The sequence below is a fragment of the Amblyomma mixtum genome, chromosome 2 (genome assembly GCF_055824585.1).
Source record: "Amblyomma mixtum isolate Tamu chromosome 2, ASM5582458v1, whole genome shotgun sequence".
NCBI lineage: Eukaryota > Metazoa > Arthropoda > Arachnida > Ixodida > Ixodidae > Amblyomma > Amblyomma mixtum.
In genome coordinates, this window is record NC_143013.1 from 115,970,409 (window position 1) to 115,991,322 (window position 20,914).

At 50.7% G+C, this 20,914-nt stretch overlaps 1 protein-coding gene across 9 annotated transcripts in view; it reads left to right on the plus strand.

Moving 5' to 3' along the window:
• LOC149360661 (prestin-like) overlaps nt 1–20,104 on the plus strand; it is a 282,903-nt gene extending 262,799 nt beyond the window's left edge. For all 9 annotated transcript variants that reach the window (XM_089572439.1, XM_089572440.1, XM_089572443.1 and 6 more), the window contains exons 12-18: nt 1,422–1,517; nt 2,768–2,874; nt 4,202–4,271; nt 13,424–13,533; nt 15,732–15,861; nt 16,030–16,084; nt 17,385–20,104. In XM_089572439.1, coding sequence (XP_089428565.1) covers nt 1,422–1,517; nt 2,768–2,874; nt 4,202–4,271; nt 13,424–13,533; nt 15,732–15,861; nt 16,030–16,084; nt 17,385–17,512 — 696 coding nt within the window. In that variant the 3' untranslated portion in view covers nt 17,513–20,104. The remainder of the gene's footprint in view (nt 1–1,421; nt 1,518–2,767; nt 2,875–4,201; nt 4,272–13,423; nt 13,534–15,731; nt 15,862–16,029; nt 16,085–17,384) is intronic.
• Nucleotides 20,105–20,914: the final 810 nt, after the last annotated feature.

Below are 20,914 nucleotides of genomic sequence, written 5' to 3' on the forward strand. Positions count from 1 at the left end.
CCGCGGGGGTTGAATTTCTTTGGAGGAGAAATTCTAGAGGCCCGTGTACTTTGCGATGTCAGTGCACGTCAAAGAACCCCAGGTGGTCGGAATTTCCGGAGCCCTCCACTACGGCGTCTCTCATAGCCTTGGTCGCTTTGGGACTTTAAACCCCATAAACCAAACCAACTTCCTTGTCTTGCGTTACATGACACATGGTCTTACAGATAGCAGTACATAACTGACTGCACTACCCGCGATAGTTTGGTTCGGAGGAAAGCGTTTATTTTACGTTATTCACAAAAATATCTCCTATTGGTCGCCTTTCAACTAGAACTCGCACTTGCTCAAACAACGCGCGTGTTCCCTTTCAAGTATAGAATGTTTTTTAGGTCCCGGCCGTTCTCGGCAAACACAACAGCGTCCGGAACCACCGTGGTGAACCCAAATCCGAACATCCCTAAATTATCTTTCCAGACGTTTTTAGCAGAAAAATAAAAGCTTTGGTTCCATACTATAGCTCCGCGCTGGATTCGAACCAGCGCCTGAGCAAATAGAGCATCTTCGTTTCCCAAAAATTCAGGTGGCACTTTGGCTCTCTAAAGTGCTGCAAGACGAAAGCCTTTCCTGGCGCACTGTTTGGCATTGACTGCAAGACTGTATAAGGTATGTAATGTGGTCCCCCACGGATGCCTTACGCCCCCTGTCGGAGCGGACGGCAACTATTTTTTATTAGTTGTCGTCTGCTCCAAAAGGGGGCGTCAGGCATCCGTGGGTGACCTCATTACTTCGAATGCGCGCACTCTGACGTCATAGCCATTTCGACCAACCGAAAAGCGTGACACCTCTGCTGAAAACCTTCTGTCGACAACGATGAGGCATTAAAGGCTTTCGCCTTAATAGTTTAGACCACTCTGTCGTCGTCGCAGCCTTCCGTGCAGTTTCTACCCGGCAGCCTCTCGCGCTACGTGTTCATAATCGTCCTCTTTTGATCTGTTCCTCCCGAACTTACAAATACTCGGCGCCAGCAGCGCTGCCGCCATTGCCCTGCAAAGGAGCTATAGATGAGTAGAGATAGAAAGGTTCGCCTTTGACGCCAACGGCAGCTTCATGCAGCTGCACAAGGCAGCGCTGCAATAAATTTACTCTCGTGTTTAAGCACCCCGTAAACCTTTGCTGGCGACTGTATGCAGCTGATGACCGTAACTTCTGGAACGCGCTGCACGCATGGTGCGCGGACTCAAGTTGACCTGCCGCCATTTCATTTTATTATTGTAATTTTTTTTGTTGGGGGGGGGGGGGGGAGGGGGGGCATGAAACTTTCTTAGTGATAGTGTTAGTGTGATAGGTTGAGGCCTGTTTTCAAGTTAGCCGTGGTAGCTCGCTGCTTCTCGTGGTTGCTGTGCGCTGTACGTAATTTCTGCTTTTTTTTTTCTTTTCAGTGCATCTTGTCTGCAGTCATCATAGTAGCCCTCAAAGGGATGTTGTTCCAAGTCAAGGATTGCGTGAACACGTGGAAGGTCTCACGACTAGATGCAGTAAGCCACCTTTTGCCTTTTGAAATAATGTGCGTAGATTCTACTTGTTTGGGCCGCCGCGGTGGCTCAGCGGTTATGGTGCCCGGCTGCTGACCCAAAATACGCGGGTTCTATCCCGGCCGCGGCGGCTAGAATTTCTTTGGAGAAGAAATTCTAGAGGCCCGTGTACTGTGCGATGTCAGTGCACGTTAAAGAACCTCAGGTGGTCGAAATTTCCGGAGCCCTTCACTGCGGCGTCTCTCATAGCCTGAGTCGCTTTGGGACGTTAAACCCCATAAACCAAACCAAACCAGATTATACTTGTTCATTTTGAAACGATGATGTCCTGCCTCATTTACAACGTATTAACGTCAAAAGATTAACTTTCAAAGTGCTTTAAATTTAGCTCTGAAACCAGCTTCCTGGGAAACTTAATTCGGCGCAACATTTTGTAACAATAAATTTCGCTCACGGAAAAAATAAATTAGAAGTCTATTTTATGTCCGTATATTATGATGCTGCTGTCGCGATACCTACCACCATTACTCGTGAAAAAAGATGTACTGAAATAATGGAAAGAGCGCTGCTCAAAACGAGTGTATTTTCCAGTAGCCCAGCTGCTCATTTCATCACCTTTCTTGCTTCTGTTTGAGCATTTTTGTCCTGCGTTCATGTACTGCATTTTTGAGAGCCGTGTATGGAAGGTGTATTACTGACACTGACTCGTCCCAAGTGCGGTCATGTGAAACAAATTGCAAAGCAAAGCATATTTTTGCATTCTTAGAGTGTATTTACGTATTTGCACAAAAAAATTCTGGAGTGTGTGTTAACGTGGAATTTCTGGGAGAAATTATGGGAGAAATTATGGAATTATGGGAGAAATTGTGAAGCTGTAGCTATTTTCATGGTGTTGATTTGCCTGGGTATGAAGCCGTTAGTGCTAATGCGAATGGGATGACTCTGCTTTTTCACTCCTACCGGCGTCATATCGGGTTTTAGATACACGGTTATCTAAGCATGCGAATTTCTCTCCCCCCCCCCCCTCCTGTAGTAAAAAGAACATTAGAGCAGCTTTACTATGCTACTCAATTTCAAAATATGCACTTAATTGTAATATGAGAACTGCCGTAACTTGGCATTAAGCATTAGTTTCATTTGCGATTTTTACTGATAATTAGCAAAAGTTATTTGCATGGCAACGATCCTTCTCAATGCATGCGCAAGCTTCGAGGAAGCCGCATCTAATTTCTGTTTTCTCTTTTTTTTTCAAGCTTACCTGGATTATTACGTTCACGTCCGTCGTCATATTGGATATCGACATCGGTATTGCTGCTGGCATTGGCTTCTCGGTCGTGACCGTTATCTTACGAACGCTGGTGTAAGTTTCTTGCTGCACCTGTGACAACATTATTAGTTGTTTTAGTTTGCTGCATAGCGTGACCTAGCAGGCTATTTTTAGCCCCTGCTGCTAATCATGGTAACTGCTTCCGTTTAGCCGTTGGTGTGTTTTCTTTCTGACTGAATGTGATTTTGACTTTGGCTTAAGTTACTCAGTTTCAAGAATGGACTTTGAACTTTAAAAGCAGTGTCCTAATTTTCTAAGCCGCTAATGTCGCACATCAACAGTTCAGGCACTCTGCGCCTCGAAAACGGTTGCACTAAGAGCGTAAAGTGATCTGGGAATTGACGAAGTAGACTGAACGCGTTTACTTTTATGTGTACAGGGCGGTAAATCGACTTTATTAGCGCAGTGACCAGGAAACGATTGCTTTGCCGAGTTTCGTGCAGAGGTCTAACTTCGATAGGTTTGATATTAGCTCGCCTATTTATCGCTACTATCTTAGCCTTGTTTCCCACTGTTTGCGGTTTACGCTGTTTGCTCCACTAGCTAAGCTCGCTGGTCGTCGCATTGTGGCGAGATGGGAAAACTAGGTCGAGTTGCCCTCCTTGCCTATTTTGACTTTGGGACAGTAAAATAAGGCATGCACTGTCCTGGCTGCCCTCTTAGTAATTTGTAGGCGTGCGAAGTTTTTTAAGGCGAAAGCTTTAATGCCTCATCGTTGTAGACAGAAGGTTGTCAGTAGAGATGTCACGTTCGTCAGATTGGAAGTAATGAGGTCGCCCACGGTTGCTTAGCGCCACCTTTTGGAGCACACGACAACTAATCAAATAGTTGTCGTCCGCTTCGACAAGGGGCGTAAGGCGTCCGTGGGTGACCACATTACATTCCTCATTACTGCAAACAGAGCCACGGATACAACCGAACTCATCGAAGCAGAGATAGTCATGCTAAAGACGCAGTCAAAGTGTGTAGTCAGGTAAAGCACTAGTACAGCACAAACAGTCCCGCAGTCAATGCCAAACAGTGCGCCAGGAAAGGCTTTCGCCTTGCAGCACTTTAGAAAGCCAAAGTGCCCCCTGATTTTTTCTCCCTTAGCAGCGGGTTTCCCCGAAATGAAGTATTTACGCTCCGCTTAGGCCTTTGACTATGTGACATCTTTGTGCAAGCTGAGCTGACCTAGATCTCTCTTCCACCACCTAACAAGTGCACTCGTTCAGTGCCTTCTCTAATGCAGAGGTCGCTTGTAGGTCACGGAGCGGCTACGCTCTGTAAACGTGTCTCAGAATAGGCGTGTATTTGTTGTGGCTGTCTGCCGCATCACCACTGTCGTCCGCCCGTCTGACGTGACCCGCCTCCTTCTCAGGCCTTACGTCTCGTTCCTGGGAGTCGTTCCTGACACGGACATCTACCTGGACGTCAAACGATATAAAAAGGTACGCAGTGCTTCTTACGCCGCTTGAAAAGTGTGTGTGTGTAGTGTGCAGCCAAATAATTGGCTGCGGCTTAGCTCTGGTTAAGCCAGGATGTACAAGCGAAAATCTGCAGTTATGCTTGGTTTGAGGTCATGGCTGTCGCAGCTCGCGCACAGTGCACTGGGAGCACCACGATAGCGGTGTAGGCAAGCGCATTATATAGCCCTCCTTCCGCATGCGTAGTAACTGTGGTAAACACGCGGCTGCAACGAAAGGTCAAACGGTGGCGAGCGCGCAGCAGTAGCGGCGGTGAGGAGGCGGCTCACATGCGCAGTAGCGCGCAGCTGCGGCGAAAGGTCAGGCGGCGGAGTCGGCGCGGCGGCGATGGCGGCCACCTGCGCCGCGCGTGACGTCCTTCGGTTTCGCGCATGCGCAGCTCTGGCAAATCTTGGCTCCGACGGCTCACGCCAAGCGTGGTTGTGGTGCGGGTAGTGAAGCTTTTCGCTTCAAAAGTACTTCGAATTTTCCACTACTATATGTGACAGTAAAGAAGGTGTGTTACCCGATCACTACTCTTAGGCTGTACTGCTGCACTCACAAAGAAGTGCAGCAGTATAAAAAAGTGTGTAAGCTGTCCTCTAGCACGCTCCCTTTATACACATTACATCCTTTTTACTCCCGTAAAGGCTTATTCATGTTTAGAGTGTGGAGCAGTTAATGTCCATAAAGACGGCTGAAGAGAAGGCGAAGCAAACTATTCCAAGTAATTGAGGTTCATGGCTCGTGCATCGCGCGACTTCTTGAAAATTAGCGAACTAGTTTGTTTTCTGTCCTAAACGCAATCACTTTTTCGCCTTTCTGCGGTATAGCTGAGGTAGCTAATCCATACTCCAACCTCTCTAATTCGAATACTTTATGTGGGGGCAAAAAGTCGTATTTTGAAGCGAAAAGCTTCACTAGGTTAGTCAACACCGCGCTTCGCGTGAGCCGGAGGCCAGATTTGCCACGTATGCGCATGCGCGAAACCGAGCGACGTCACGCGCAGCGCAGATGGCCGCCGTCGCCGCCGCTGACTCCGTCGCCTGACCTTTCGCCGCCGCCGCGCTACTGCGAATGTGCGCCGCCGCTTCTCCTCCTCGCCACCGTTTGACCTTTCGCCGCAGCCGTGCGGAGTGCGCATTTGAAAGGAGGGGTATATAAGGCGCGCTTGCCCATAGAACAGGCGCAGACACTCGCCATGGAAAGAGAAGAAACAGTCGGACGGCGCAGAAACAACGATGCAGAAGTGGTAACTGGGAGTTGGCTGAAAAGAAGCGAGAGCTTTTCGCTTCGAGATATCCAGGCTTAACATTAGCTAAGCCCCAGCCAATTTTTTGCGTGAAACCGGTAGCCGCCGGCTGTGCCTGAACAGACTAGGTACGAGAAGAATTTCTTGGTTAGAATTACAGCGCTGAGCACTTTGCAGTGGACAGTGGAAGAATGCGCTCGACGGCAGAGGCCTGCGACGTTGAAATTAGTTATTTAGAATGCGGGCTCAAATCACCGTCACATTGCTGGCAAGCGTACAGTTAAGACACTTACTATACTGATGAGTTAAGCAAAGCCAAAGTTGGACAAATTGGATAACGTTCATGATGAAAAAATAGCGCACAAGGAACACGAGGGACGGAAAGGTAACGACGGAGACTAGCGAGATAGCGCTTGTCTGCGTCGATCCCTTTCCGTCCCTCGTGTTCCTTGTGCGCTATTTTTCATAATGGATTCTGAGTTATACAGGGCGTTATACATATTTTGAGCCAAGACGTACACATAAGTGGCACACCGTAAATGTGTGAAACCAAGATATTGTTTGCCGTCGTATGATGCAACTGATAACATTTTTTCAACGTGGCCTAATCAATTAGCTCACATTAATTGCGTAAAAACTCGTAAGAGCGTCGCCGATTTTGTTTTCTTGGTAACACCGTACCTGTATCTCCTACGTGATTATCTTTTTCGGGCATTTAAATTGGTGCTGGAAGTAGTAAGAGAATGTCTACTTAGGGCAGGTAGTGATCGCAGATCTGGATCATGAGAGGGAAATAACTAGAAGAATAAGAATCGGGTGGAGCGCATATGGCAGGTTCTCACAGGTCATGAATGGTAGTGTTGAGATATTAGCGGGGTCGCAGCGGAGCACCAGACAGAGACGACCAGCGTGGCAGGCTTCTAGTTCCGGACTGCCCGTGCCGGGCGTGGGCCCCGAGCACGCGCGGTCCATCTTTATTCTCTTTCTAGCGCGCGCTGTAACGCCGATCTTAGCGCCGGCGCTTTATAGCGTCGCCGGGCGCTATAGGGCCCCCCGCCTAGACGGAACGGCGAAATGTACGCGCCGACGGGGCGGAGATGGATTAGCCACAGCGGCAAGCAGGTCTGCAGGTGGGCCGGCAACATCTGAGGGGAGCTCCTGGGGAGGTGTCTCGAGGTACGCTGGTTTGAGTCGGTCGAGGGAGACGACCTCTTGACGACCATCGAGCAGGATTGTCGCTGACTTTGTCGTCCGGGTGAGGACGCGGTACGGGCCATCGTATGAAGGGGTAAGAGGCGCCTTTACAGCGTCTCGGCTGAGAAAAACGTGCGTCGAGGAAGCAAGGTCCGGGTGCACAAAGACTTGATGGGCAGTTGAGCGAGGCGGCACTGGGCGCAGGTGCTGGAGACAGTCCTGTAGGCGGTGAAGGTATTGCAGGGGTTGGGACGAGGGAGCCGAAGGTACGAACAAGTCTCCGGGAAGCCGCAGGGAGGTACCGAAGACGAGTTCGGCCGCCGAACAGCCAAGGTCACGACGCAGGACGGCGCGAAGGCCTAGGAGCACCATAGGGAGGTGATCTACCCAGTGCTCGCGATCCAGGCGCGCAGTAAGGGCAGCCTTGAGCTGGCGATGGAACCGCTCGACCATGCCGTTGGCACAGGGATGGTACGATGTGGTGCGGCAGTGTTTAGTGCCGAGTAGCCGGGTGAGCGAAGTGAAGAGGGCGCATTCGAACTGGCGGCCGCGATCCGTGGTAACAATGCCGGGGCAGCCGAAGCGGGAAACCCACGTCGAAACGAAGGCTCTGGCAACTGTTTCCTCAGTAATGTCCGGAATGGGCACGGCTTCGGGCCAACGGGTGAAGCGGTCGACCATCGTCAGAATATACTTGTAGCCCTGAGAAGGGGGAAGCGGTCCAACCAGGTCGATATGAATATGGTCAAAGCGTGATCCAGGCGGCAGGAAAGACTGAGGAGGAGTCTTGGTATGGCGTGTCACTTTGGTGGACTGGCAAGCAAGGCACGAGCGGGCCCACTGGCGAACGTCGGTGTAAATGTTCGGCCAGACGTACCGCTGGGTAACGAGGCGCTGCGTGGCCCGAATGCTAGGATGGCAGATGTCGTGAAGGGAATGGAAAATGGCACGACGAAAGGCCTCCGGGATGAACGGTCGCGGTAGAGCCGATGATATGTCGCACCAGAGTGATCCGGGCACAAACGGATGAGGCACGAGCTGCAGACGGAGTGCTCGAGGGTGGTCACGCAGGGCGTGCAGCTCAGGGTCTTCAAGCTGTGCCCGCGCCAGGGAGGGCCAGTCCACAGCAGGTGGAGACACGCCGATGGTGGAAATGCGTGAAAGTGCATCAGCTGCCTCGTTGTCGGTGCCTTTGATATGTCGAATATCGGTTGTGAACTCCGATATGTAGGCCAGCTGACGAAGTTCACGGGCGACGTACTTCGAAGAGTTCGTACGGAACACATACACCAGAGGCTTATGGTCCGTGAGAACGTAAAACGGCTGGCCCTCCAAGAAGTGGCGATAGTGCTGGATCGTGGAGTAGATAGCAAGCAGCTCACGGCCAAATACGCTGTAGCGAGTCTCAGCAGGCTGGAGCTTCCGAGAGAAGAAACCCAGTGGGTGCCACTCGGAGTCAATCTTCTGCTGGAGAACCGCGCCAATGGCCACGCTGGAAGCATCCACCATGATGCGAGTGGGCGCGGAAGTCCTAGGGTGGATGAGGACGACTGAATCGGCGAGGGCTTGTTTGGCAGCCGTGAAAGCGGCCTGAACTTCGGGAGACCAGGAAATCGCAGAGGATGAGGACCTCGTGGTGCGGAGAAGGTCAGTCAATGGGTGAAGAAGCTCGGCGCAGTGTGGGATAAAGCGCCGTGAAAAATTCACTAGGCCCAGGAACTCACGGAGCTTGCGTAGGGTAGTTGGTGCTGGGAAGTCCTTAACGGCCTGGACGTGAGAAGGCAATGGACGAATTCCCAGCGCCGAGATGTGGTGGCCCAAGAACTCGAGCTCAGAAGAGCCGAAGACACATTTCTGGGCATTGACGACCAAGCCAAACTCTTGGAGGCGTTGAAAGAGTTCCCGGAGGTGACGCTCGTGGTCCTGTGGAGTACGACTCGCGACGAGGATGTCATCGATGTAGGCGAATACCGCCGGGAGACCACGCGTCACTTCAGCGATGAATCTTTGGAAAGTTTGAGCTGCGTTGCGTAGCCCAAAAGGCATGCGCACGTACTCAAACAGTCCGAAGGGTGTAGTGATGGCCGTCTTCGGAATATCGGCCGGCTCAACAGGGATTTGGTGGTACGCCTTGACAAGGTCCACTTTACTAAAGATCTTGCAGCCATCCAGATGTCCAGTGAAGTCTTGGATGTGTGGAAGGGGATAGCTGTCGTGGACCGTGTGAGCGTTGAGAGCCCGGTAGTCGCCACACGGACGCCAGTCACCCGGTTCTTTCTTGGGCACCAGATGGAGTGGTGAGGCCCAACTACTGGATGAAGGGCGAATAATACCCAACTGGAGCATGTGGTCGAATTCCCGTTTTGCAATAGCCAGACGCTCACCGAAGAGGCGGCGCGGGCGAGCTGCGACAGGTGGACCACGCGTGACAATGTGGTGGGTGATACCGTGCTTGGGTGGCTGATGTAAATTACAAGGCTTCGTGACCTCGGGAAAGTCTGCGAGGACTTGAGCATACGGGCATGACGGAAGCAGAGTTCGGATTCCAGTGGAAGCGACAGCTGATATAACGCCAGTGATGGAAAGGCGCGTCTTGCTGTCGATGAGACGATGGTGACGCATGCTGACGTCCAGATCAAAATGCGTCAGGAAGTCGGAACCGAGGATGGGTTGATGTACATCGGCGACGATGAAGACCCATCGAAACGTGCGCCGTAGGCCAATGTCCAGAGTGAGGGATCGGAGACCATACGTTGCGATGGAGGTGGAGTTGGCCGCACGAAGAGTAGGTCCATGTGACTTGGAAGCACGGTCTGCTTTGGAGGCCGGCAGTACGCTGACTTCGGCACCAGTGTCGATGAGGAAGCGCAGGCCAGAAATGCGATCCATGACGACGAAAAGGCGGCCAGGTTGAAGAGCGAGGTCACACGCCGCCGTCAGTGATCTCGCTGCGCGTTTCCCGACCAGTTGCATGGTGGAGTGCAGCGGCGAGCGTTGTGCTGGAAAGTTCGGTGATACCAGCAGAGACGCGGACGGCGAGGACTGGACGAGTGCGGACCACTCGGGGAAGACGAACGGCGGCGAGGTGTTGAGGATAAACCGTGCGGGGCATGAGAGGACGTCCGAAGGGCATCGATAGAAGCGGCCAGCTGATCGATCCGGGCCTCTAACCGTGAAATGACGGCGGTCTCCGGTGGAGAAGAGAGGGCGGGGACGGAAGGAGAAGCCGAGTCGTGGACTCGATCAGCGAGCTGGGCGAGGCGGTCAAGGGTCAAGTCGCCCGCAGCAGCCAAGACGAGGCGGGTGGACTGCGGCAAGCGTTGGAGGAAGAGCTGCCGCAACAGTGCGCCGTTCGGGTCTGCATTGGCTTCGCCCAGGAGCTGCCGCATGCTATTGAGTAACTGGGAGGGGCGGCGGTCTCCAAGCTCTTCGTAGGTGAGCAGCTGCTGGAGGCGCGCACTCTCTGACGCCGTGGTGCGGTCCAGGATGCCCTGCTTTAGTCGCTGGTACGGAGTATCGCCCAAGGGTGCAGCGATGATGTCCGCTACCTCTTGATCCACCTCCGAAGGCAGGTTGGAAAGCAAATGACGAAACCGAGATGCCTCCGAGGTGACGTGGTGCAGATGGAAGACGGCTTCCACTTGGGCGAACCAGGTCTGCGGACACTTGGGCCAGAATGTTGGTAGGCGGAGCTGGAGAGCTGCGACGTCCCGTGGGCGCAAGGTAGCGTCAGGCGGAAGGCCGCCCGAGGGCGGTAGGTTGCTGGGGTCGGTCATGTCTTAGGCCGGAGTCACCACTGTTGAGGTATTAGCGGGGTCGCAGCGGAGCACCAGACAGAGACGACCAGCGTGGCAGGCTTCTAGTTCCGGACTGCCCGTGCCGGGCGTGGGCCCCGAGCACGCGCGGTCCATCTTTATTCTCTTTCTAGCGCGCGCTGTAACGCCGATCTTAGCGCCGGCGCTTTATAGCGTCGCCGGGCGCTATAGTAGCTTACCAATATCCCTGAAGAGAAAAGTATACAACAGCTGTATCCTACCGGTACTCACCTATGGGGCAGAAACGTGGAGGCTAACAAAGAGGGTTCAGCTTAAGTTAAGAACAACGCAGCGAGCTATGGAAAGGAAAATGATAGGTGTAACGTGAAGAGATCGGAAGAGGGCTGAGTGGGTGAGGGAACAAACGCGGGTTACTGACATCCTAGTTGAAATGAAGAGGAAGAAATGGGCTTTGGCAGGGCATGTAATGCGAAGGCAAGATAACCGCTGGTCCTTAAGGGTAACGGAGTGGATTCCAAGAGAAGGCAAGCATAGCAGGGGGCGGGAGAAAGTTAGGTGGGCGTATTAGATTAAGAAGTTTGCGGGGATACGGCTTTGCCGCAACTGGCAAAGGACAGGGTCAGCTGGAGAGACATGGGAGAGGCCTTTGTCCTGCAGTGGGTGTAGTCAGGCTGATGATGATGATGAAAGGAATCCCGCCAAATATGAACAGCATCACGCGACCGCGCTCTTCCGCCACTGTCTTCTAGCGCTCTCAACCATGTTTTGAACGAATGAAGCGTGCTCGCTGACCACGTGTAATTGAGCGGCTGACGCTAATTTCCGCACCGGCCTGAAGGCATGCATCAGCACCTTCGTCCGGAAGATGGGAAGCGCGCAGAGCTCTCGCAGATAACAGATGGGCAGGCCACAGAACAGCAACTGATCAAGCTTATCTTCACTCATCAGGCAGACAAAACAAAGGAAGGCCTAGCGGTGGAGTCACGTTCGAGGCGGCTGCCGTATTTTGAATGCGATAAGCGAAGAACGGGGCGTCGTAAGTTGGCGTTGGCGCGTCGAGAAAATGCGGATTGGTCGAGGGGTCGCGACACCACGCGTGTAGCTGTGGAATTGAAAAGTGAATAAAGAATTTGTTAAATTATAGTTGCAAGCTCGCAACATGGCTGAAACGTCATTATGACATGTAACAACGTAAACTAAATTAATTGCGGTAAGAATAAAATTTGGATATTTCAATGAGACTCGAACCCGCAACCATTGGGTCGCGAGTCACACGCTACCCCTAGACCATCGAGGCACGTTCGTTCGATTTAGTTAAAGGGAGATCCTTTGTCTTGTTAGCGTCATGAATAAAACGACCCCAGGCTGCTGAAACGACCCATTAATACTATCGCATATCAGCAGTGGCCGCTCACTTTTGACACGGCCGACGCGCACGCTTCAATCCTACAAAACGCGGTTGGGTGCGTTACCGCGCGTTAGTGCATGAACGCAGTCACGTGATTTTTTTATAATTCGTGGGCTTTATCTCGTCTCATAAAAAGGAGCACGCAAGAGGTACCGTGCTAGGGAAACACAAACACATTCGGCTGTTCCTGAACATCTTCTGGGCCTTCGCGGTAGCTCAGTCGTTATGGGGCTCGGCTGCTGACCCGAAAGAGGCGAGTTCGATCCCGGCCGCGGTGGTCGCATTTCAATGGAGGCGAAATGCTAGAGGCCCGTGTACTGTGCGATGTCCGTGCGCGTTAAAGAACCCCAGGAGGTCGAAATTGCCGGGGTCCTTCACTACGGCGTCCCTCATAGCCCTAGTCGCTTAGGGACATTAAACCCCCAAACCATAAAACATGAAATCCTCTGCATATTAACTAAACGCGTATGGGCCTGCAACTAATCAGTTTTCATATTATTGTTACTAGTGAACGAATTTATCGCAATTATAAAAATACTGACTTGCACCACACGACGGCAAATATGTCGCTGGGTTCATGCACCTGCGGCGTACAATTTTCTTACAGCCTTTTTAGCTCAAGTTTTGGCAGCACCTTGTTTATACATTTGTTCTGAGAACTCTAAACTCATGCGCTGATTGCGTTGTTCTGCGTTTGGTTCCGCGGGTGTTGAAAAAAAAGCGATTGATGATACGTGTCCAGAAGAGATGACAGGCCTCTGTTGAACTGAAGCAAGCACTTAATTTACGGAAAACCTGCATACAGTACAACTTGTGTGCCTCCGTTACCTGCCACTGCAGTGGACGCAAAAAAATTTTTGTGCAAGACAGTACTGCACGGTTGTGAGCTGTCTTATTCATTTGTTTTTATTTACAAATTCTGCTATCTCGCACGGGAGACATTGCACAGGAGTGGGTATAGTTTCTATAACTTATAAGTTACTAAATAAAAATGAAATCAATTACAAAATACTCAAAATATGTGAACAGGTCGTATGGTTTGGTCGTATGGTTTAGTCGTACGCTGTGGTCGTAAGGCTTGGCCATAGGGTTTGATCGTATGGCTTGGCCATAGGGTTTGACCATAGGGTTTGACCATAGGGTTTGACCATAGGGTTTGACCATAGGGTTTGACCATAGGGTTTGACCATACGGTTTGACCATAGGGTTTGACAATACGGTTTGACCATAGGGTTTGACAATACGGTTTGAAAATACGGTTTGACAATACGGTTTGACAATACGGTTTGACAATACGGTTTGACAATACGGTTTGACAATACGGTTTGACAATACGGTTTGACAATACGGTTTGACAATACGGTTTGACAATACGGTTTGACAATACGGTTTGACCATAGGGTTTGGCCATAGGGTTTGACCATAGGGTTTGGCCATAGGGTTATTACTTTTTATGTGTGGAACATTTTTTTGTGCTTGCTAAGTGCTTTCGTTTTAATCTCCTCAGGCTCAGGAAATCCCGCGCGTCAAGATCTTCCACTTCAGCTCGGCGCTGTACTTCGCCAACAGGGACGTATTCAAGAACAGCCTCATGGAAGCCATCATCGGCAACAGCGAGTGCGTATACACGAGTTCTCACGCAAAGTTTAGCGCATATGACAGGTTACACTTATTTTATTAATTACCAATTCCGGATAAATTTATCCACCAATGCTTAAAGCGAAGATAAATAAATCGTAGTTGGTGCAACTTATATGCAGACCTCTGAGCTTTCGGTTTGAAATGCTTTTTTTTTCTGTGACAGGAAGGGAACAGTAGAGCCACTCAGCGGTGATGTTTTCACATCCTTTACTTAAAAAGAGATCGCAATGTGATCACTTAAATTCGCAAAAGGCTGTTTCCGGCTTGCGTTTGATGTTGATGTGCACTTTTTAATTACTTGAAAATTCTAGCTGCCGCTGAAAACTGTCTCCTTTCTCTCTGTGCGAGGTATTGTCTGTCTGCTTTCTGGCCACCTATATACCAAGCTGGCAGGCGTTCGTAGTGTTAACAATTAGCAAAACCAAATTAAGGCCTGGAAATAGTTTTCATTTCTTCATCTGCACACTTCTTGAGGCAAGCGGCATATTAAAGTGCACTTATTCATGGAACTCATAGCTGAGGCGACATAAAAGCGCACCAGGAAAGTTTTCAGCTGGTATACTTTCATGCAAATATGCAAGCATTTAAACCTTAAAGGTGCACTGAAGAGACATCTGAACTCGTCTTTTTTCCGCGGGAACTCCATCTACACGTTTCCAGCATTCTTAACTTCGATTTATTGCCCTGTGCGGCCGATTTCCTTAATTAAATTGAATTAACGTCCGGCTCCCGCGTTTTTTTTTAATTCCCTGCATACGGTGGGAGGAGTCGAACCACGCATGAAGTGCCTTTCAGGCAGTCGCGTTACGACTTTGCTTTCGCTTTTATTTTGTTTATTTTAGGCTTCCGAGAATAAATAGGTCTAGTCAGACTACATAGCTGTAAATTAGGCTCACGGAAATAAAAAAATGGCTGAGACTTAACTTGGTTAACCCTGGTCAGATGCGAAGCATATTGATGGCTAGGCTTGTTAATACATGGCTTTCCTTGGTTGAATACTTGATCATTTTAATACAACCACTAGAAGCCTTCGTCGTGGGGGAAGACAACGGCATGGCTACAGCGGAACGCCGGCTAACCCCGAGACGCGCGTTGGGTGGGCGCCTGGGTTGCCACGGAAGCCGCGTCCGCCTGCCCGGTGGAGCGAGCGTTTCACCTACACCGAGTGTGAACGCGCGTTCGAAATGCGCGGGAATGCCGCTCGAGGACATTCCGGTATCTGGGTGATGGCATCGTTCTCCCTCTCCCAGCGCGTGACGGCGATCTGTCGTGACGTCATGTGTCACGTGGTATGTCACGTGGTGTGTCGTCACTGTACCACGTGGTCTGCACGGCGTGCAACCACAGCGACGGCACGAGGTGGACCCTCATCTTCCTCTGTCGTGACGTCATGTGTCACGTGGTGTGCACGGCGCGTATCCACGGCGAAGGGCTGTAGTGTACCTCTAGTAATATGCTTCGCATAAAATACGCGTGGACTGCTTGCTTTCGCCGATCACTACGCATCACTCCGCCTATCACTACGCATCACTCCGCCGATGGCAGAGCGGCAAGCCGCCACGGGACAGGGTGAAAGGTTGGTCGACTCCTCCCCCCTGAATTAAACAGTTAACTGCGCGAAAGGGTTCGGACACCAGGGAGACACATTCACGACACTTAGAAGCGCAGACCGGGACTGACATGTGGCTACCGCAATCAAACTTGCACAAGAGAGCGCCGTATTCGGTCTCGCTTGGGCAGAAAGGAAACCTAACCCTTTCGCGCAGTTAACTCTTTAATTCAGAAATGAACCAACTAGCCCGGAAAATCCTTTACCTCCCCCCCCCCCCCCCCCCCGTTTGCGGGGGATTAAAAAAAAAGCATGAACCCGATGTTAATTCGATTTAAGTTAGGGAAATCGGCCGCACTTCGAAGTTTCCAAGAACGCTCGGAATGTGCAGATCGAGTTCCAGCGGCAAAAACACGAGTTAGATTCCTCTTCAGTGCACCTTTAAGCGATCAAAAATATTGCGTTTGTAACTACAGGGACGGGCTTCTGGGATGTAGCTGACATCTGTGATTTTGGCCACATCCACTAGGCAGGCTGCATGACGGTTTACGCAGATGAGTGCATAGGCGTATGTTGTTTCCTCAGAAGGTTGTTTGCTCACCTGACCTCCGTCTGTGCGTCGCAGTGAAACACGCAGTCTTCTCGAAGACCAGGGGAAATACAACGCGGCCGATGAAGGCTCCATCGGGGCTGTCATCCTGGATTGCTCAGCATGCGTCTACATCGACTCTTCAGGCATCGAAACACTGAAAGAGGTGAGCGCCGTTTGAGTACCTTTAGTCCGGCAGTGAGAGCAGAAATGGAAGTTTTCTTTGCAGTGAGGTGTAAGTTAGGGTTGATTTAAGCTTCGTTCTATGGCTGAGCTACTGTCATTGACCTTCAGTGTGTACTAACGTGGGCTTTCCTTCTTTTACTCTTCGCAGATTTTGAAAGAGCTGCGGGATTCACAAGTAGTAGTCTACTTCGCCTGTTGTTCTGGTGAGACTGAAATGTTCTATCTTTGCATTGTTGCATTTAGCCATTATTATAGTTTTATGGCTGGCGTGGTGGCCGAATTTCGATGAAGGTGAAATTCTAGAGGCCCGTATACTGTGCGATGCCAGTGCACGGCAAAGAACCCCAGGTGGTCGAAATATCCGGACCCCTTCACTACGGCGTCCCTCATAGCCTGAGTTGCTTCGGGACATTGAACCCCAATAAAACAAACCAGTTTTATGGCTGCATGCTTCCAACTTTAACTTGCGTTGTTCGCCTAGTCTTGCCTATTCACGACATTCTGCTCTGGTGCAGTGCAGAGCTGCCGATTTAATCGCCACGTGCTGCCATTAGGTTTGTCGAAGAGGAGCCTAGTTACTCTATCGCATGTTCACTGAGAGACCTCGCTCGAATTACTGCTTAGTATCTCTAGTTCTCTTATAATTATTATAATTATTTAGTGTCAAAAGAAACGTCTCTCGCCTCTGGAAACAAGTATGGGATAAACAGGAATTAACAAGCACGAGATCCAAAGGCTTACTGGAGGATAACGTGCTGGGCGAACCCACCGCGGCGGCCGCGTATCGGCGGCGGCGAAACGCGTAGGCGCCCGTGTGCTGTGCGATGTCAGTGCACGTTAAAGATCCCCAGGTGGTCGAAATTATTCCGGAGCCCTCCACTGCGGCACCTCTTTCTCTGTTCTTTCACTCCTACCTTCCTCCCTTCCCTCACGGCGCTGTTGAGGGAAGTGAGTTACTGCGCCATTCCCTTTCCTCAAAAGCCACTAACGGGAAAGCTGACGTGACTTTTTAGAACGACAGAAGGGGTTCAGATAAGCCTTCTTTGATAGTTTCAAGAATAACGCTTTAATTGTCGAGACTAGGGCAAAGTTTGTGATGAAGATATTGCTACAGGCAGCAGCTTGACGATGCAGGCTATACTCGCTTGTTCAACATAGTAAGGAAGAAAGTGGTTAAAGGAGCGAAAAATTCTCAAGCCCGAACTCGGACCGTTTACAGGCGAGGGACAACTAGTTACGACAGTGCAGTGACAATAAAGTTGTAAGAGTATTCAAATAGGTGAGAACGAGGGAGCTGACATATAGAAGAGAGTAAGACTTGCAAATAGCCATGAAAAGGGCAATGCTGGAACGTACGCTTTCTGGCATGGCGACTGCAATGAACGCCCCGGTACATACGGGTGGGCCTGTTAGCAAGGATGCGTTGGAAAGGCTGCAGCTTCTGGTCGCCCATCAGTGGCCTGTGTACATGACTAATGTCCCGTTTCTTCTTCGCCCGTACAGTGCCTACCTACAAGGTCCTACTGCGCTCCGACATCCTGGAGATGTTCACGACGCCCATCGTGTTCCCGACCATCCACGATGCGGTCCTCCATTTGCCATCCTCCTTGAGGTCGCCCGTACAGCAGTGACCGTCGTCAGTGCCAACGCCACCGGGTGAAGCCCAAGCCCGCCGTCGGACCGGCAAACGACGCACACACGGAGACAGCCATTACCGTCCTGCGACTGCCGCCGACGAAGACGTCTACAGAGGGCGCTGAGAAGTGTGCCATAGGATGGATACCGTGCAGCAGACATCATATTGTCGACCCAGCGAGATGTCATCGCGGGCAAAGCTGTGGAGGAGTGCCTTTCATTCCCGAAGCTCTAGCCCCTTGTTGTCTTCGAGGTGGTGTTTGCTTCAGTGTGGAACTGTGCGTCAGCGCGAATTTCGCCTACCAACATTGTTTTCAAGGCGGACTTTGGACTTGTACATCCGCCTTGTTCTAGTTCCTTTTTCTTTTGGCTTGGCCCAGTTGGCAGTCTGACGCGTACCACCTGCGAGCCCAAAGCCACCGTGCCGTCACCGTGGCGTCCTAGTGCCACCTTCAGTACCACCAGCTTGTGTAGCTAGCTAGCTTTAGTGCAACTTCGTCGGACACTGTCAGCACTCGACATAGCGCACCACAAAAGCAAGCCCCAAAGGCAGTGTGCCCTTTCTGACTGGTTTCTTCGCTGCCACAAGTTGCAGATCGTTTCTGACATTGCGAGGTCAGCTTGCACCGGTAGTGGACTTCGTTAGCTATCGCCACTTCGGTGGGGCGGCCCACATGATGAATACCAGCATGAGTGTCTTCCGGTCTGCTCTAGGCTTGCGTCATGGACCAATCTAGGCATTTTGTGCGTAGTTTGGCGAGGAGAGTTAGTGGAGTAACTACAACTTAGATGCAAAAGGGGCAGGCTATGTTGTCTACCGACAGGTGAAAACCGGTGCTCGCGCATTTTGCGCGCTACTTGTGGGCGGAGTAACTCGGACACAAACGCATGTCAAGTACAGGAAGGCGAAGTGAATCAAACACCCGGAAATGCAACTGGTAGGAAAGTTGTGCAATGATCTGCATTTGCAAGCGTGTACGCCAACACTGTGATGCGTCGAAACTTGGGGCAGCTTTACTAGGCACTCATCTTCAGATAGTGCTCAAGAAAATGTGATAAGAAGGGTCGGTGGAGTTAAGCAGATTGAGCATATCTGTGGAAGGAAGTTTCCGGGTAGCAAGACACGGGTACGAGAAATTGAGCTTTGGACAAATATTGGTGGTGCCCTGCGCAGAACTCAGTGACTGGACCGAGTAGCAACCAAGATGAAATTTAGACGTCACTACGGGCAGTAGATGAGTCGTGACGCACGTGCGCTTAGAGCACAGGAACGCTGCGGAAAGCGTCAACATCCCTGCTGATGAGAGACTACTTATTTGTGCCGCGAACAACGTCACTGGGACAGAGCACGTCGCGTTAAAGCCACTTCCTATCATGCATTGATGTCCCTGTGCATAAAGCAAGTTGTTTCCCGCCTACAGTTTGCACAGCGACCTGCATTGCGCTTCGTGGGTGCAGCAACGAAAAAAAGAAAAAAAAAACAGGCACGGTGTTTTCACGACCACGAACTCGCCATAGGCTGGTACGCACCGTTCGTGAAAGGCGTAGGCGTTTTTCGGCGGTCAGGAGTGATCTAGTTTTTAGTGTTTTTAAAGTCAGCTACCACACATCACCAAAGAAGGTGACGCGAAAACCAGCGCTTTTGAGCGCGCGAGCGAGAACCGTTTTCGACAGATAGTGAGATGGAACTGTTCTTTGCCTGGTGCTTTTGTCTACGTTTGTGTTCTCATACCTTGTGCGACGTGTGACTTCCAGTGTGCATAGGGACATTTGCGAACGTTTGTCGTGAATGTCTTGAAGATTTATCGTCGCATTTTCCCCATTCCTCTTCGTTCCCTTTTTAATTACCTCAGCCCGGGAGCGCCGTTTTACATTTTGTGGTATGTTCACGTAGTTGTTCGGTCATTCTTTGGAAATGTAAAAACAGTGCGGCTGTCACAATGCTTTGCGTGTCGCACTTCATTTTTGTACACTCGATACGCTTCGATTCGATGGCGCCTCTGAAGAAGAAAGCTGTGAACCAGCTTTCGTAGTGGTATAAAGTGTAAACATTGCTTCCTTTGTAAGCAGCGGTAGATTCACAAGCAAGGATGCTGTTGATTGACGTCGCTCCTTTTCTGTGTTACGTTACCTGCTCATTTCTTTTCCGCGAACCTGTATCGCGCGTACAATGCCATATCCCAGATGTTTCGTTGCCAAGGCGTTGCCTTCTATATTGTAGGGGAACGTTCGTCGCGAGCTAGAAACAAGCTTCCACTATCAACATCAGCGTGTACTTCTCTGTTTTAGAAGCGAAGCTCTTCATTTTGGTGTTACCTCTTGCGCATGTATCTTTAACCCATCCTCTTTGCTGCCTGAAGCCACAAAGTGCCACGTCGGTCATACCGAACCGCCAGAGACGCGTTTCCTTGAAACGCTGTACTGGAGCTTGAAGGTGAGATATAGGAGGCCCACATGAAATGTCGAGACCTATTTTTTACTTGTGTAAATATCCGCGTATTTTATGTGTTAATATTAGTATATAGGTTTATATTGCAATAATTTGTGTATGCAAACTTATGTGCGATAAAGAACTGTTGTTTCTCTTATGCCATGTGTGCTTGTTTCAATTCACTGCTTGCCGCGCAGTTGGCGCAATCTGTCAGAGCTCGGGCTTTACGAGTAGCATGCCCTTATGAGCTACATGCTTTAAGAAACACCGCGCTAAGCGGCCTAGGCTAAAAGAGGTCTGGATTGTCGCCGTTCAGAACTGGATTCGTTGGAACTGGATTCGTTGGAACTGGATCCGTTGGAACTGGATCCGTTGGAACTGGATCCGTTGGAACTGGATTCGTTGGAACTGGATTCGTTCGTAACTGGTGGATGCTTGCCGCAGTTAACTGTGTGCCCGTCCTGTCGTGTCTGTGTGCTCGTCTGAAAAGGGTTGCGCTAGAGTACCTAAATTGTTCCCAATAGATTGCGGTCACCGACCTCAGCCGTTACCGGGTACTTTTTGAACACCGCAGTGGTCCGTAATACCCGATTCTTGCCTGACGATTGTGGTAGGGTAGGTGAGTACCCTGTCGGATACAACTTAAGTCTGCAGTGAAGCTCCGCCCACATTCAACCTCCGCGCACAGAATTCCTCCACGACGAAAGAGTAGTCTGCTGCTTAAACGTTTCTTGTTACCTAAACAAGAAGTTTTATCACAGATAATCAGTGGGGCAGCAGCCTCTGCTGAGAAGACACCCATACAACACATAATCTGGGTCCCAGGCCACGCAGGCGTAGCGGGGAACGAAACAGCAGACAGCCTAGCTCGAGGGCTTACATACCGAGCAGGCATGTCAGATGTTCTGGAGCTTCAGCTACTAGCATGCGAGGGGGGATACACAGAGACATTACAACTATACAGAGG